Source organism: Dermacentor variabilis, chromosome 11 (assembly GCF_050947875.1).
Source record: "Dermacentor variabilis isolate Ectoservices chromosome 11, ASM5094787v1, whole genome shotgun sequence".
NCBI classification, from domain to species: domain Eukaryota; kingdom Metazoa; phylum Arthropoda; class Arachnida; order Ixodida; family Ixodidae; genus Dermacentor; species Dermacentor variabilis.
This window is the reverse complement of record NC_134578.1, coordinates 99066532-99079619: the sequence shown is the minus strand read 5'-3', so window position 1 is coordinate 99079619 and position 13088 is coordinate 99066532. Positions and strand designations below refer to the sequence as shown.

Below are 13088 nucleotides of genomic sequence, written 5' to 3'. Positions count from 1 at the left end.
GCAAACCTTAAAAATGTGCAAATGCCACGTAGCTAAACAGAACCAAGGTAATGTTGTCTGCCGTCACTTGGACATACTCTGATCAATTTTGCATCGTCCCCATAAGCAGAATTAGCCTTAATTAATTAATTAACTTCTCCAATATTATAAATACATTAAAAGTGTCAATGAGATAATAGTAGAGCAACATGAAAAACTGCCAATGCAGCTTTCTGTTGCTCAATACATGCTCCATAAACGTTTTTCCTAGCATGAAAGAAGCCCGCGAGTACACGCAAAGTGCTTGAAGCGCCCAGTAGCGTAGCAGGCCATCCTGGAGTGGGCTGAGAGGATAGAGGAGGCCTAGTTCAATAGTCCCCTCCCTCAACCCTCTATTCCGTGGCGCCCTTCCCTTTAAAGAGGGATAAATAAAGTTTTTCATCATTATCGCGTGTTCGCGTGCTTCTTTCACGCTGAGAAAAACACTTTATGTAGGGCGTATTGAGCAACAAAAAGCTGTATCGAGAGTTTTTTATGTTGCTCTAGAATTTTCTTATGAAACTTCTCTTGTAATTATAATATTTTAGAAGTTGAATAATTAATTAGGACTAACTGTGTAATTAGGTGGAATGTAAAAAATAATCTGACTATCTGCAAGCAACGGCAAACAAAATTACCTTGGCTCTGTACAGCTACGTGGCATTTGCATACTTTCAATGCTTGGATAAAGTAACATGGGAAAACCGGTATGTCATGTGATAGTCTTCTGTTAAGGAACACTGACAATTTATTGCAACAAATGAATGAGGGCCTTAACCGAGAAAGTATAAGAGTAGGGCTAAAGTTGAATATAAAGAATGCAAAGGAAATGCCCAGTAGCTTCGCAAGGAAACAAGAATTCATGACCGCCCGTAAGCATCTCAGCCTGTACAAAAGTGCGTTTTTCTAAGCAAATTACTCACAGGGAACTCCGAGCATGAGCTGGAAATTTACATAAGTATCAAAGTTGGTGGGAGTGCAATGGCAGCCATTACCAAATCCTGACTGGAGGCTTACCACTGTCGTTGAAACGAAAACTGTACAATCATTGTTTTCTACCAGCGCTCACATATGGGGCTGAAACTTGGAGGTTGACAAAGAAGCTCGAGGACAAGTTAAGGACCGCGCAAAGACAGATGGAACGGGAAATGTTAGGCGTAACATTAGGAGGTAGCAGTGCGGTGGTGTGGCGGTAAGAGCAGTCGAGAACGGCAGAAAATTACGTGGAGTGATGAAATCGCAAAATTTTCAGGCAGAGGTTAGAATCGGCTTGTGGAAGACAAAGGTAAATGGAGATCGCTGAAAGACGCCTTCGTCCTGCAGTGGACGTAAAGATAGGCTAAGGATGGCGATGACGATGATAATAATCTGTAAAGTAAACAGATCTTTTGACGCATGATATTTGCGTGACGCTCAACGGCTGCTTTGATTTTCTCAAGCTTCTTTTGAGCTGGCCAACCACAATCTTAGGTAGCTGTCGATGTACCTCTATATGCTTTGTCTTATAAGCAGAAAAATTTGAATGACAACGTAGTGACCTTGAGCAAACCTTTGCCCTACACGATCAAAGCAGAGAATATGAAGATCCAAAGCACATGTTGGAAGCGATGTGCAGCGATCCTTGTTGCGAAGCGGTTAATTAAATGCTTTAGAACTAATAACGATGCGTACGATATTGTTTATTTTACAGCTCGGCGAAGTGTAATCTCACGAAATGCTTAAATTTACCCACCACTCAGGTCAAAACTTTATTTTGATTCAAAGCTTATGCTTATGTTAGACTCTACTCACAAGCTATGCCGGAATTCAAACACCAAATCAGATGAGTGCACAGTGTGGAATGCCTACTTAGCGATGCCACCAATCCAAAGCCGATGTGAGGGGTATAACAGTGATGACAGGTGAATGCGCAGAAACTACGACACGCATCCAGCTTCAGCTAAAGATTCTGTGTTTATTTTGTACCTTCGGCACATACCATTCTGAATTATTGGCGAAAAATGGACGCATACACGTATGGCGGCATACGGAACAAATAAAAATAAATTAACTGAATGAAAAAAATATCCAATTGAAGGCCCACTACCATTAGCAGCTCTGTGTACTTCAGAGACACCTGCGAGCTAACATTTGGACAGACCTTACGCAGGATTTTTCTTGTTTGCATATTACGCTGAACAGAGGCGCGATTACTGGCTCTGCTAATTCTTCGGTGAACATACACGAATAATAGGCCGTTTCCTGCTACTCGTATTCTGTACACATGAAACATAATTGTATTTGTATAGTAGTTAGTAGTATACAAACATAATTGTAACAGTAAGTGTATCCTCTGAGGTACCAACTGACGAAGCAGCAGCCACCTCGAATCAGGGAGGGCAGGCAAGAAAAGCTTCGCGTTAATTAAGAAATAAAGCCTTGGAGCCCGTTGTTCTTGAAAAGAGCGGTCATGTAATCTTTGCCAAACTACGCTAAAGTGCTTTCATGACACCCTAACATGCAACTGCAACATACAATCTTACGTTCTTTCTTATCTATTGCAGATCAATCGAGAAAAAGACTTTCTTATGTATAATTATGGTGCCTCCAAGAACAAAGATCGCTACGGACAGGTAAGGAATCGGAAGTTTGTTTTGCACTAGTTGGTCGTTGATGTTCAAAAGTTATGTCCTTTGAACATCAACGACCAACAGATCCTGGCGATCAAACAGATCCTTGCGATCTGTTTGATCGCAAGGATCAAACTGGCTCCCATTATGATCACCTCCGTCTGACCACTTCTTCAAGTGACCGCGGCCACTTGTACGCAAGGGAGGGGTTCAGCATCTGTGGCAAACTGTTATTCTTCTTCTGGCGCGTCGCCGGTTCTAGACATGATCGAGTAGTGTGGTACGGCTTAAGAGATGAGGAAGAGGAGTTATGAACAATGGAGTCGATCAAATGAAGGGCCGTACAAACTAAACCCCTGCACTCTTAAGTGTGTGGTGGTTCGACACACGATACGCGGATGAGCATTTGTCGACGCCACACGAACTGCAGCCGACGCACTTTTATTCGACAACATTGAAATAGCTCGTCACTTCGGGCTGAACTTTCTTGTCTTCAATGTCCGTAAAAAAGATTTGATCATCCTTGAACTTTATACGAACCTAACGGCGACGCGACGCCGACGGCAGAAATACGCCTGCAGTATCCATGCAACTGCCATCGTAATAAAAAAAAACACCGTGGAAATTTGTCAAGCGCACAAATGACGTACGGCGCATAGACTCAAAGCCGCATAAAAACACCGTAGCGTCCTGGCGACATTGTAGCACCGTACTGTCTAGACGTCGGACTTCATTTCAACACGTCTGTGCCCACTACGGTAGCTTTGCAGTTATGACATTGCTCTGGGTCGCGCGTTCGCTCCCTACCGCGGCAGCCATATTTCGACAGGGGAGAAATACGAAAACGCTCGTTCGCTTAGATTTAGGCGCTCGTCAAAGAGAACCCCGTGGGGTAAATCGATCTGGTGTCTGCCACTACGGCGTGCCCTATAATCCGATTGTAGTTTTGGCACGTACAGCCCATAATTTAAATAATGTGTAACACTTCTGCCTAACCTTCTCGGAGGTTATGAACAATGGCGCACAGGAACGCAAGCAAACGCTGTCGTTGTGCGTTTTGTGTACTACGTTGACAAACAACAGCGGTGCACGGAAGGTAACATGTGCCATCAACTCACCAATCTGCTATTGCACTAAACGTTGAAGAAAAACATTCGCCGTTAAAATCACCGCTATATCTATTGTGAGTGCAATCAAACAGCACAGAAAGCTTCGCTTACGTCACAGTGCGCGGGATCAGCACAATTTTAAAGCGAAGCTTTGTTTGCCTCTTCCCTTTTTTCACTGCTCCTGCTGCTTTTGCACTCCCGTGTCAAGGGGTGGTTGAGAGCTCATGGTAGGGGTGCGGAGACGAGACAGGCGACGTCAATGGTGGTTAGGTAGAGTCGAGCCACAATTCCCTCGGCCTCGCCCTAGAGGGCGTCACAATGCCTTGTCAGGCTCCCTGGGGGACGCCACAATGCCCTCTGGACGCCACGATCAGGTGTAACCCCCTTCAAAAGCAATGCAGAAGCTGCCGCGCTTTTTTCCGTGCTCACGCACAACAGCGACGACATACCAGATATAGGGAGAATGTAGGGAGAAGGTAGGGAGGTAGGGAAAATGTTGCAGAGCAGAGAGAGAGAGAGAGGAGGCAGGGTGTGGCTACAGCCGAATCCCGTAGCGACTCACTCAGGAAACGGATGATTAGCCTTACTGCTGTGCGCTCGTGTAAGTTCACCCAACATGAGACAGGGTAAAGAAAATGCGTCGTCGGAAAGCATAGCTCATTGGGCTCTTTCCGTAAAGGAAAGAACGAATGAAGGGCACATCTCTCTGCGTACATTGTGGTGAGACAGAAGGGGTTTCACATCATGAATCTCATACGCCGTTAATGTCACCGCCAAATGCCCTCAATAAACGCAAACAGCACAGAAAGCTTCGCTTCCATCGATTCTTACAGGGCGTGTATTCTTACAGCGTGTATTCTTACGGTTCTACAAATGCATTCCATTACTCTGCTCTTCCTCGTGCTATCAGATTATGGAACTCGCTGCCGGACAGCATTGCATTCCGGTCCAACTACGATTAATTTCGTGATGCCTTGACTGAACACATGGCTAAAGAAATGTGAAGTTTTACGTTTGTCGCACAATGCTTTCATGTACTTGCACTATCTTTTACAGCTTATTGTAGCATTATTACCGTTATCTCGCTATGTTTACCGTTCCATCGGAATGTCGCGTCAGTAACTTTTCTGTCTTTTTTAAATCAATATTGTGTTTAGCACTCCGGTCTTAGTAATTACATGACTTCACTGAAAACAATCTCTGTGATTTATTCCTTATTATTTTATTATGTTTTATTTTTTGCCTAGTGAATCGTGAACTAAATAATTCTTGGTGGTACGGCGCTCTTCCTGCCTGGTAAGCCGCTTCTTCGGGCGTCCGAACTTTCTTCCGTCTTCCCATGCCAGGAGCACGTACACACGGAGTAGAGGTGGCGAGAGGTGGGTCGCTGCGCCGGCTGTTACGAGCTTTTACTCCCCTGGGAGGTCACGGCTCCGCCGACGCACGCGGGGTGAGAGGAGGTTATGTGGCTGGGTGCTCTCGCAGGTGGTTGCTAGGCAACGCGAGGCGGCACACAGCTGGGATGAGTTTTCTGGTAACGCTCCACGGCAGGACTAAAAGCCTACACAACTCTGCTGTTAAAAACGAACCAGAAAGCGTAGCGTTCGGCGAAAGCTTTTCGCGGTAAAGATTACGGTTTCATAAGCTGCATTTGCCGGCATGTATATGCCGTGGCGCGTCGCGGCACTAGCAGTTGATGCGGTCATCAGTGCGATGCCCCAATATACCGTGAAATGAAAACGCCTATAGAATTACGCTTAAATTTCGCATTAGGGAGCATCGTAATCGTCGGTGAATCTTTTTCCTTTTTTTGTTCTTCTCAAGTTGGAGCTATGCGGTTTTTCACGCCCCTTTCGCGGTTCTAACGAACACCTTTGCCTGGAAGTACTGAGTTCGCGAACAGATTATATATGTAGCACGATCGGAACCCAGAAAAAAAAACCGCGCATCCGTTACATGAACATTTGCTGTTAGCGAAATGCTTAGTTGTACAAATACGAAAGCATTGTAGTCGCTTTAGTGAAATGTTTTCGCTTAGATATTCATCCGCATGTTGTCCTGCACGTTGCAAACTTGCACGGAGTTTCTCTTGAGAAGTGATGGCTGTGGCACACATATTTCGTACACTCATGATTTCGATTCGAGATTGTTGTTGTTTCCTCTCACGTATGTGGCCCCTACTCACTATGCGGGATTGAGCAGTAAATGGATACGCGGAGCACAGCAGTGCCATTTCGCAATGAAGGATCGTTAGCGCGTGATGGAAGGCGATGGTGACGGTGACCTGCAAACCATCAGAAGTGCTTTGTGAGCTTTTGCCCATAGAGAAGACTCAATGCCTGGTTGTGTAAGACACTGAGAAATGTGACGTCAATCCTACAATTTCTTGACCTCTTTTTCTTTTTCTGCCGTTGGCCATTTTTGGTGCTATGTTTTGGTCACGCGCGCCAGATTTTTGCGAAATGGGGCATATAATGCTTTCGCATTAATAACAAAAACCGGTCCACGTGCTCTGTACGTTTAGAGTAAACGCACTCAATGCAGCTCCACTGGAGTGCGCTTCTACACTCAACACTGTGGTGCCATTCTAAGCGATACTGACAGATCACAGAATACCGAGCTCAATGCCACTTTCTGATGAGGTTGTCAGTGTATTAAATCGAACAGCTTTAATTGGCTGTTTTCGTTGTTGCTACATAGTCGGTTTGCGGACACGAGCCAGGAAAACTTTCCTACGTTCTTTCGTTACATGTTTCGTCAGTTTGGGATATTCGTTTGCATGGGGGGGGGGGGCAATAGTCGTCCATGGTTTCTGTACAACTCTTCCAGCTTACTTCTCGAAAGGTAGAAATTTAGCGTACGCTTCCGACATTAGCAAAAGAAAAATCCGGTAGAACCCCTCTCAGGATGACTTTCAAGGTAATTTGATTATCGTTAATGTAATGTAGTGATAAAACGCTTTGGTGGAGATGCGTTTACTGAAGATATGTAGTGATGATTGCGAGACTTCTGTCGCTTCGGCTACATGCGCATGCATTTTTTCATAAGGTTTAGAGGATTATAACATAGTTTTAGAGACTGAACATTTTACAAGTTGTTGAACAAGAAAAAAAGAACACTCGGCACAGTTTTATTGTCTGCATTGTTTTACTCTCTCTTTCTTTTTTTGGGCTATTTAAGTGAGATATGCATTTTGTACATATAAACAATGAATTATTGTAATATTTTTATTATATCTGTGCGCGGCCATGTTTTCATGTCGACTGTACATGTATGTATGAAAAACTTCGTTTAGGTCCTGGGAAATCAGTCTGAGACTGATGCGGGCCGCTCATATTGCACATGTAACTGTGCATTTATTTTTTAGCCATTTACTTCTGTATTTATTTCTTTATATTTAATCAAACATACTGACAATACCGATAGGGTATAATGGAAAAGGGATCCAACAACAAATATATATATATATATATATATATATATATATATACCTCGTACAAGTAGACCTTACAAGATAAATCGAAGATGCAGAACAGTTTTTAGCAATCAAAATTTATTTGTATACAATGTGGGTAATGCTTGTGTAAACACCACAAGAAATACATAAGCACAAGAACATGATTCCTAATGAAACAAGCTAACCGGTTATTTTTTTAGGTACAAGAATGTGAATATATACAATTGGATTTCTGTATAGGATAACAAGCGGTAAATGCAATAAAGAAGCTAATGAAACACAGTAGTAATCATCATTATAATACATTATCTAGAAAAACTGGTTGAAAATGCGGGTGAAATAGTTCAATTAAAGTGGAAGAAAAGGTGAGCATATAAGCTGTAAACGGTGCAGTTATTCATGCCGTTCTTGAATTCGGTTTTGCTATTTACATAACATGAACTAAAGATGAATATGTCTCCATGACTACGCCACGCAATCTAATGATTAGTAGTATGCTCATTATAATTGTTTACTATGTTTACTATGCCTGTTACGCAAACCATTACATGTCAACTTTGCTAATCTGCAATGCCTGCAATATGTACCATATTATATAACTATAAAACTAGAGTATCATATAATTTAAATACTGCCTACATGTTTTTGTTTCCAGGCTTGGACAAGCTCGGCAAGCCTCGGTTGAGCATTTTGTTGCCACCCTCAGCTTTTCACGAAAATAAGGCGCTGACATAAGCTCATTGATCAATCGATCCATTCATTATTTGATTGATGAGTTGATTGAGTGATCGATTCACTTTGCTTACTTCTTCATGCTGCATGCGCTTGCAGAAAGATCCTCCTCCTTACGACGTGGACCGCATTACAGTCCCGATAGCACTGTTCTCGTCAGAGGGAGACACGGTCGCCGATCCGAAAGATGTGTCTCTCCTTACTGAAAGGCTGGGTCCCAGGTTACTCTTCAACCACGTGGTGCCACCCAAGGACTTCCGTCACCTAGACTTCGATGCGGGCTACAAAGCAACGGATTTCCTCCACAAGATTATGATTGACACAATCGAAAAGTACGCCGGCACGATAACTTAACCAGAGCAACAACGAACCAGAAGGAACAGCAGAAAAAAGTCTATTCGAAGTTGACTAAATAAACTCCAAATAAATGTAACAATACTTAGAGCAACATTCCTATGAGGCTTCAGTGTTGAAGAAAAAATAAAGATCCATTGTCATTAATTTGTGAGTGGTACATTTGCTAGATTATCTATGCCGCAACTATAGCCCACTACGTTCGGAAGCCCATCTTTTTGTTTTTATTTTTTTTACGAGAAAGGATGTTTTTATTGTGGTAGCGGCCACTTCTTCAACAAAAATAAATTCTGGAATTTAACACGCCAGTGCAACATCTGATTGTGATGAACACTGTAGTGTGGTACTACGGATTCATTTTAGCCACCTAGGATTCTTTACCGTTCACGGGAATCGAAAATTATAAGTAGTACAGTGCATGAGGATTGCTCCCTTTCGCTCCTATGAGCTGCAGTCGCCGCAGCCGTGATCGAACCCAGGTCGAACCCACATCGAACACCCACTGTGCTACCGGGACAATTTTTTGATGCGAAAGCGTGAGCTGGACCATTGAGCAAATAAAAAATAAAAAGCCGGAGTCTGTGGTCTGTAGTAGAGGAACAGCCCCTAAACTCGCATTGCCATTGGCTACAACGCCACGTCACAAGCTGCTACCTCGACGGTGCAGAGGAGGCGAAAGGGAACACCTGTTGCCCCGGTGGCGCGACAGGTATTACATGAGGGGAGAGGGCATAGCCGCGACCGGTGTTGCGGAATGAGGGCCCCCTTTCCATTCCAATTCCATTCCGCTGAATTAGAAGTGGCTGCAGTTCCATTCCTTTAAATTCTCCTCTGTATGCAAAAGATTTAGCTCATTCGAACTCCGGAAATGGCCGGGCAGTGCAATTCCATCCCTGCGATTCCTCAACGTGGGAAAAATACATCTTGGTAGTTTTATCGAGTTACCGATGAACGCACCATAACGCATCGTGGTGAGACGCATTGAGAACTGCAATAATGCGCGAAACACGTTACCAAGGTCGAGAGATGGTAGCTTGGTGACATATTCCGTGCAGCACAAACACCCTACTAGTTCTCATAGGGGCAGTTTTCCCGCTACATATAGTATTTGCATGGTCGGCATGGGACTATGCTGACTATGCATGGGCAGCATGGTCAGCAAGCTTAAATATGTTAATGTTAAAATGACGACATAGTGTATCTTCGCTTAGGTGTCCTCGTGATATTTAAATGCTGCAATAAGGGTCGTCAGCAGTGCAAGGTGCGAAAAGAAGCTTTACCTTGGTTTTATTCATCGAAATTTTGCAGCAAAATGTCATCAGCTAAACGGGCTCTTTACCGTTTAGTTTTGAAAACCCAAAGCGTAAATGATGGGTACTTCAAAAGGTTAGTCTTAAAAAAAGCCGAGATAAAGCAACTGCCTTCTACCAAACTTTTCGTTGCACTTCACAAACGTGAGCTGCTCGAAAGAGGTGCTTGACAGCCGATTTCACTTCGCTGTCGTTATCAGGGATGCCGCAGAAAACACGCGTTCCACGTCAGCTGACATGACATTCATAGGGAAAACCATCCTTGCGAGGCGAGAAAACAAGGGAGAAGCGGCTAGCATTCGCTTTCCAATAGGTCGGGGCTTAACCATGTCTGGGCAACTTCCCTTTGTAAGGTGTGGAGAAATTTCCCGTGCATTGGGTTCAGTCATATTGTCTTCGTGGGTATTTTCATTTTGCGTGATGTTTTTAAACGTCAATCTGCTTGGCCCTGCTTGCCAGTCTGCATTCGCGACGGTGCTGACTATGTCTTGCCCTAACAAAAGAGGCCCCTTCTCCAGCACAACAGAACGCATCTGCTTGGCTCTTGCAGCTGAACATCAAGAAGACCTAAACACTGGGTCTAGGTGGGCACCCATAAAAAAAAAAAACACAGTCAATCTACCTGCTTTCGGACCCCTTCTCTAGGCTACGTTATAGGCCTTTAGCCACCTCTTTGCATGGAAGTGTGCCTTTACTTAAGATTTCTGCAAGAGAAACTTCGATATTTCGCAAAGCACGAAGCAAAAGACCGGCTCTCTCGTGTCTTCTCTTCAGCAACTCCGTGGCTTCCTCTGCAGGTGAGAGAAGCTCAATCAAGTCTGTCGCCAACCTGAGTTTATATTTAGACAGTTTGGCCTTCCTGCACGCGTGCAAAGTTTCTTTCGGGCCGGGAAGACTCGAAAAAGTGGTAACGAGCTTTCTCATCGTTCGCAGCTGCGAGTTCCACCTCGTCGCGTTCTGAGATTTCACAACACTTGTTCCGTATCGGTGGTGCTCTTGTGTGTAGATGTAGCGATGGCGCTGCATTTTTGTACGACTTCCTCGGCATTTGGATCCTAAAATAAAGCGAGAACAGCAATTAGTAAATATTGCCACTGCAAGTAGAGGTAACGCAAACGGCAAACATGCAATGGAATAGGTTTCAAAAGGAAAATGATGACATATGTAATCATATGGTATGGCAATCGGCGACACACTGACTCTCTTCAAGACTTCAACAGACACAGTAGTTTTCTCTAGCCCTACGATAAATTGAGTGCGCATTAATGCATAGGCTGCATCTTCCTGTTCTTTAGGAATAAATGTCGTGCGCGTAGTGCTGTGGCTACGGCACTACGGCTGGTATTATCCTTATGAAATTTGCTTCGTAATTGAAATAAACATACTAGCAGCAGACTGCCGCCTCCCTGACTGGTCTTATATGCCAGGCAACTGTGTTTGCGGGCAGAGCGAGGAGTGACGTACGCAGGATTTCATTTTCTTGGGCGGGAGAGTGTAATTTTAAACAAAGGAGAGGGGGATTTCGAAAGAAGAAATATAGCAAAGAGCACAACATACACTAAGGCAAACATAGTTTGAACAAGCAAGCAAGCAAATCCAAATCATTTAAGCTGTCACTTCGGGACAACGCAGGCGTTCTTTTACATGATGTGCTAGTTTGTTTTTGCTTGTCTTTAGAGGTATTTCAGAACGTTTGATTAAAGCGGCGAGAGCAGAGCTGGAAGTCGCGTAAGCTTGGTGCCTGACCCGCGGCGGGAACATGATCCACAGCCACTATTTGATGGGAAGCAGAGTTCGTGACCTTTGTCGTGGCAGAAAGTGCACCACAAATCCTCAAGATGGCAAAGGGAAAATTCATCTAAACATGAGCTGCGGATACTTGCATAATAAAGCTCTAAATCAACACAATTGTAGTAAGCACAGTTGTCTGCCCTTACCTTTCAAACTGCAATTAATACATTCATACATGTTTTGTCCATGCATTCACGCCAAATTATTTACCAATCATCATCATCACCATCATATTCATCAGCCTATTTATGTCCATTGCAGGACGAAGGCCTCTCCCTTCGATCTCCAATTGCCCCTGTTCTGCGCCAACCGATTCCAACTCGCTTGACCCAAACAAAATTTCATGAATATAGTAATAAATGAGAGATGTATCACTTCACATCAGATGAAACCAATACATTGTTTAATAGCGCAAAGCTGCCGAATGGCGTCTTTTACGGCAGGCTGTGGGCGACGCAGCCAAATCCAAATTGCTCCAACTTATGGAACTCGCTTAAGATCTCCTTGGTTAAGCGTAAAGGGAAGTCGTCGGAATTGTCATCATAATCTTCCTTTTCAGTCTCTCACCCGGTAAATGCAAATGTCTTTATCATTGACGAAGACGAAGCGAGTGTGAGTCAGAACGCTAGTTTTCTAGCTCAACAATGTTCGCCTGATTTCTGTCTATATCGCGCCGGAGCCGCCATGGGTTGTGGCACAGATGTAACTTGACCTCCCCATGCCACTGCTGGGGATAGCGACTTCAGTGGTGACTGCGTCTAGGAAGCGGAATGCATTCCAGAGCGACACCAACCGCGACGATGCTAGTGTCTACTCGCTCAGCAGTAAGGACTCCGCTGACGGCTTTTGGCTTGTGAGAAGCCGCAAGGCGAAACGAAGAAACATCAGGGCCCACCTCTCTTCAAGCGCGTTGACTGTAGGACCAACGCGGAATACTTCAGCCACTATGATTCTATTTGTACCGAAACTATCTACCGACAACGTGAGGCGACTCAACAGACTTTCTCGGTGCTCCTTGAAGCAGTGACACCAAATCAAGTCACGAATGTCAGAGTCAACTCACGAAAAAAATGTCTAGGCTATGGACGTTGTCCCTGAGACTGCGCTGCAAACTTTAAGAAAACTTATGGAACTTCGCGGCATGAAGTTGCTCTCGTATATTCCTCTGGACATCGACACCACTACTGGTGTCATCTACGACGTGCACGTCTCCATCTTCAGCGCTGACCTGCCTATTCTAGTGAAGCCAGTGATTGATGACTTTGTCATAATTCGCGTGTCTCGACTCGACGCATCCAGCTGTGTGAAGGTAATTTTCGAGGGCGAACATCTCACACGTCACGGTGGGCCACTTTAGACACCCCGTACGACCACTTATCCGAAGGCCACTCGAATGCCGCATTTGCATGAGGCTGGGGCACGTAAGCGCTGTGTGCGAGAACATGAGAATTTGCTCGCGTTGCGCAGAGCCCCACGCTGCAGACTCCTGTGTAGCCACGGTTCTCAAATGCCCAAATTGCATTGGGTCCCGTGATGCTACCTCAACGGACTGTCCCAGTATGAAGAAGGAAACGGAGGTCTTGAAGCAGATAGCGAGAGACCGTTCATCTTGTCGGGAAGCTGTTGCGGCGCTTAGAAAGCGACGCTCCAGACGACGTCGGACTTTAAAGAACGTAGATGCTTCCATGAAGAGGGTGCTACATCCGAC

At 44.6% G+C, this 13088-nt stretch overlaps 1 protein-coding gene across 1 annotated transcript in view; it reads left to right on the top strand.

The window, feature by feature from the left end:
* LOC142564884 (lysosomal acid lipase/cholesteryl ester hydrolase-like) overlaps positions 1–8426 on the top strand; it is a 33628-nt gene extending 25202 nt beyond the window's left edge. The window contains exons 8-9 of the mRNA XM_075676075.1: positions 2562–2630; positions 8025–8426. Coding sequence (XP_075532190.1) covers positions 2562–2630; positions 8025–8279 — 324 coding nt within the window. The 3' untranslated portion in view covers positions 8280–8426. The remainder of the gene's footprint in view (positions 1–2561; positions 2631–8024) is intronic.
* Positions 8427–13088: the final 4662 nt, after the last annotated feature.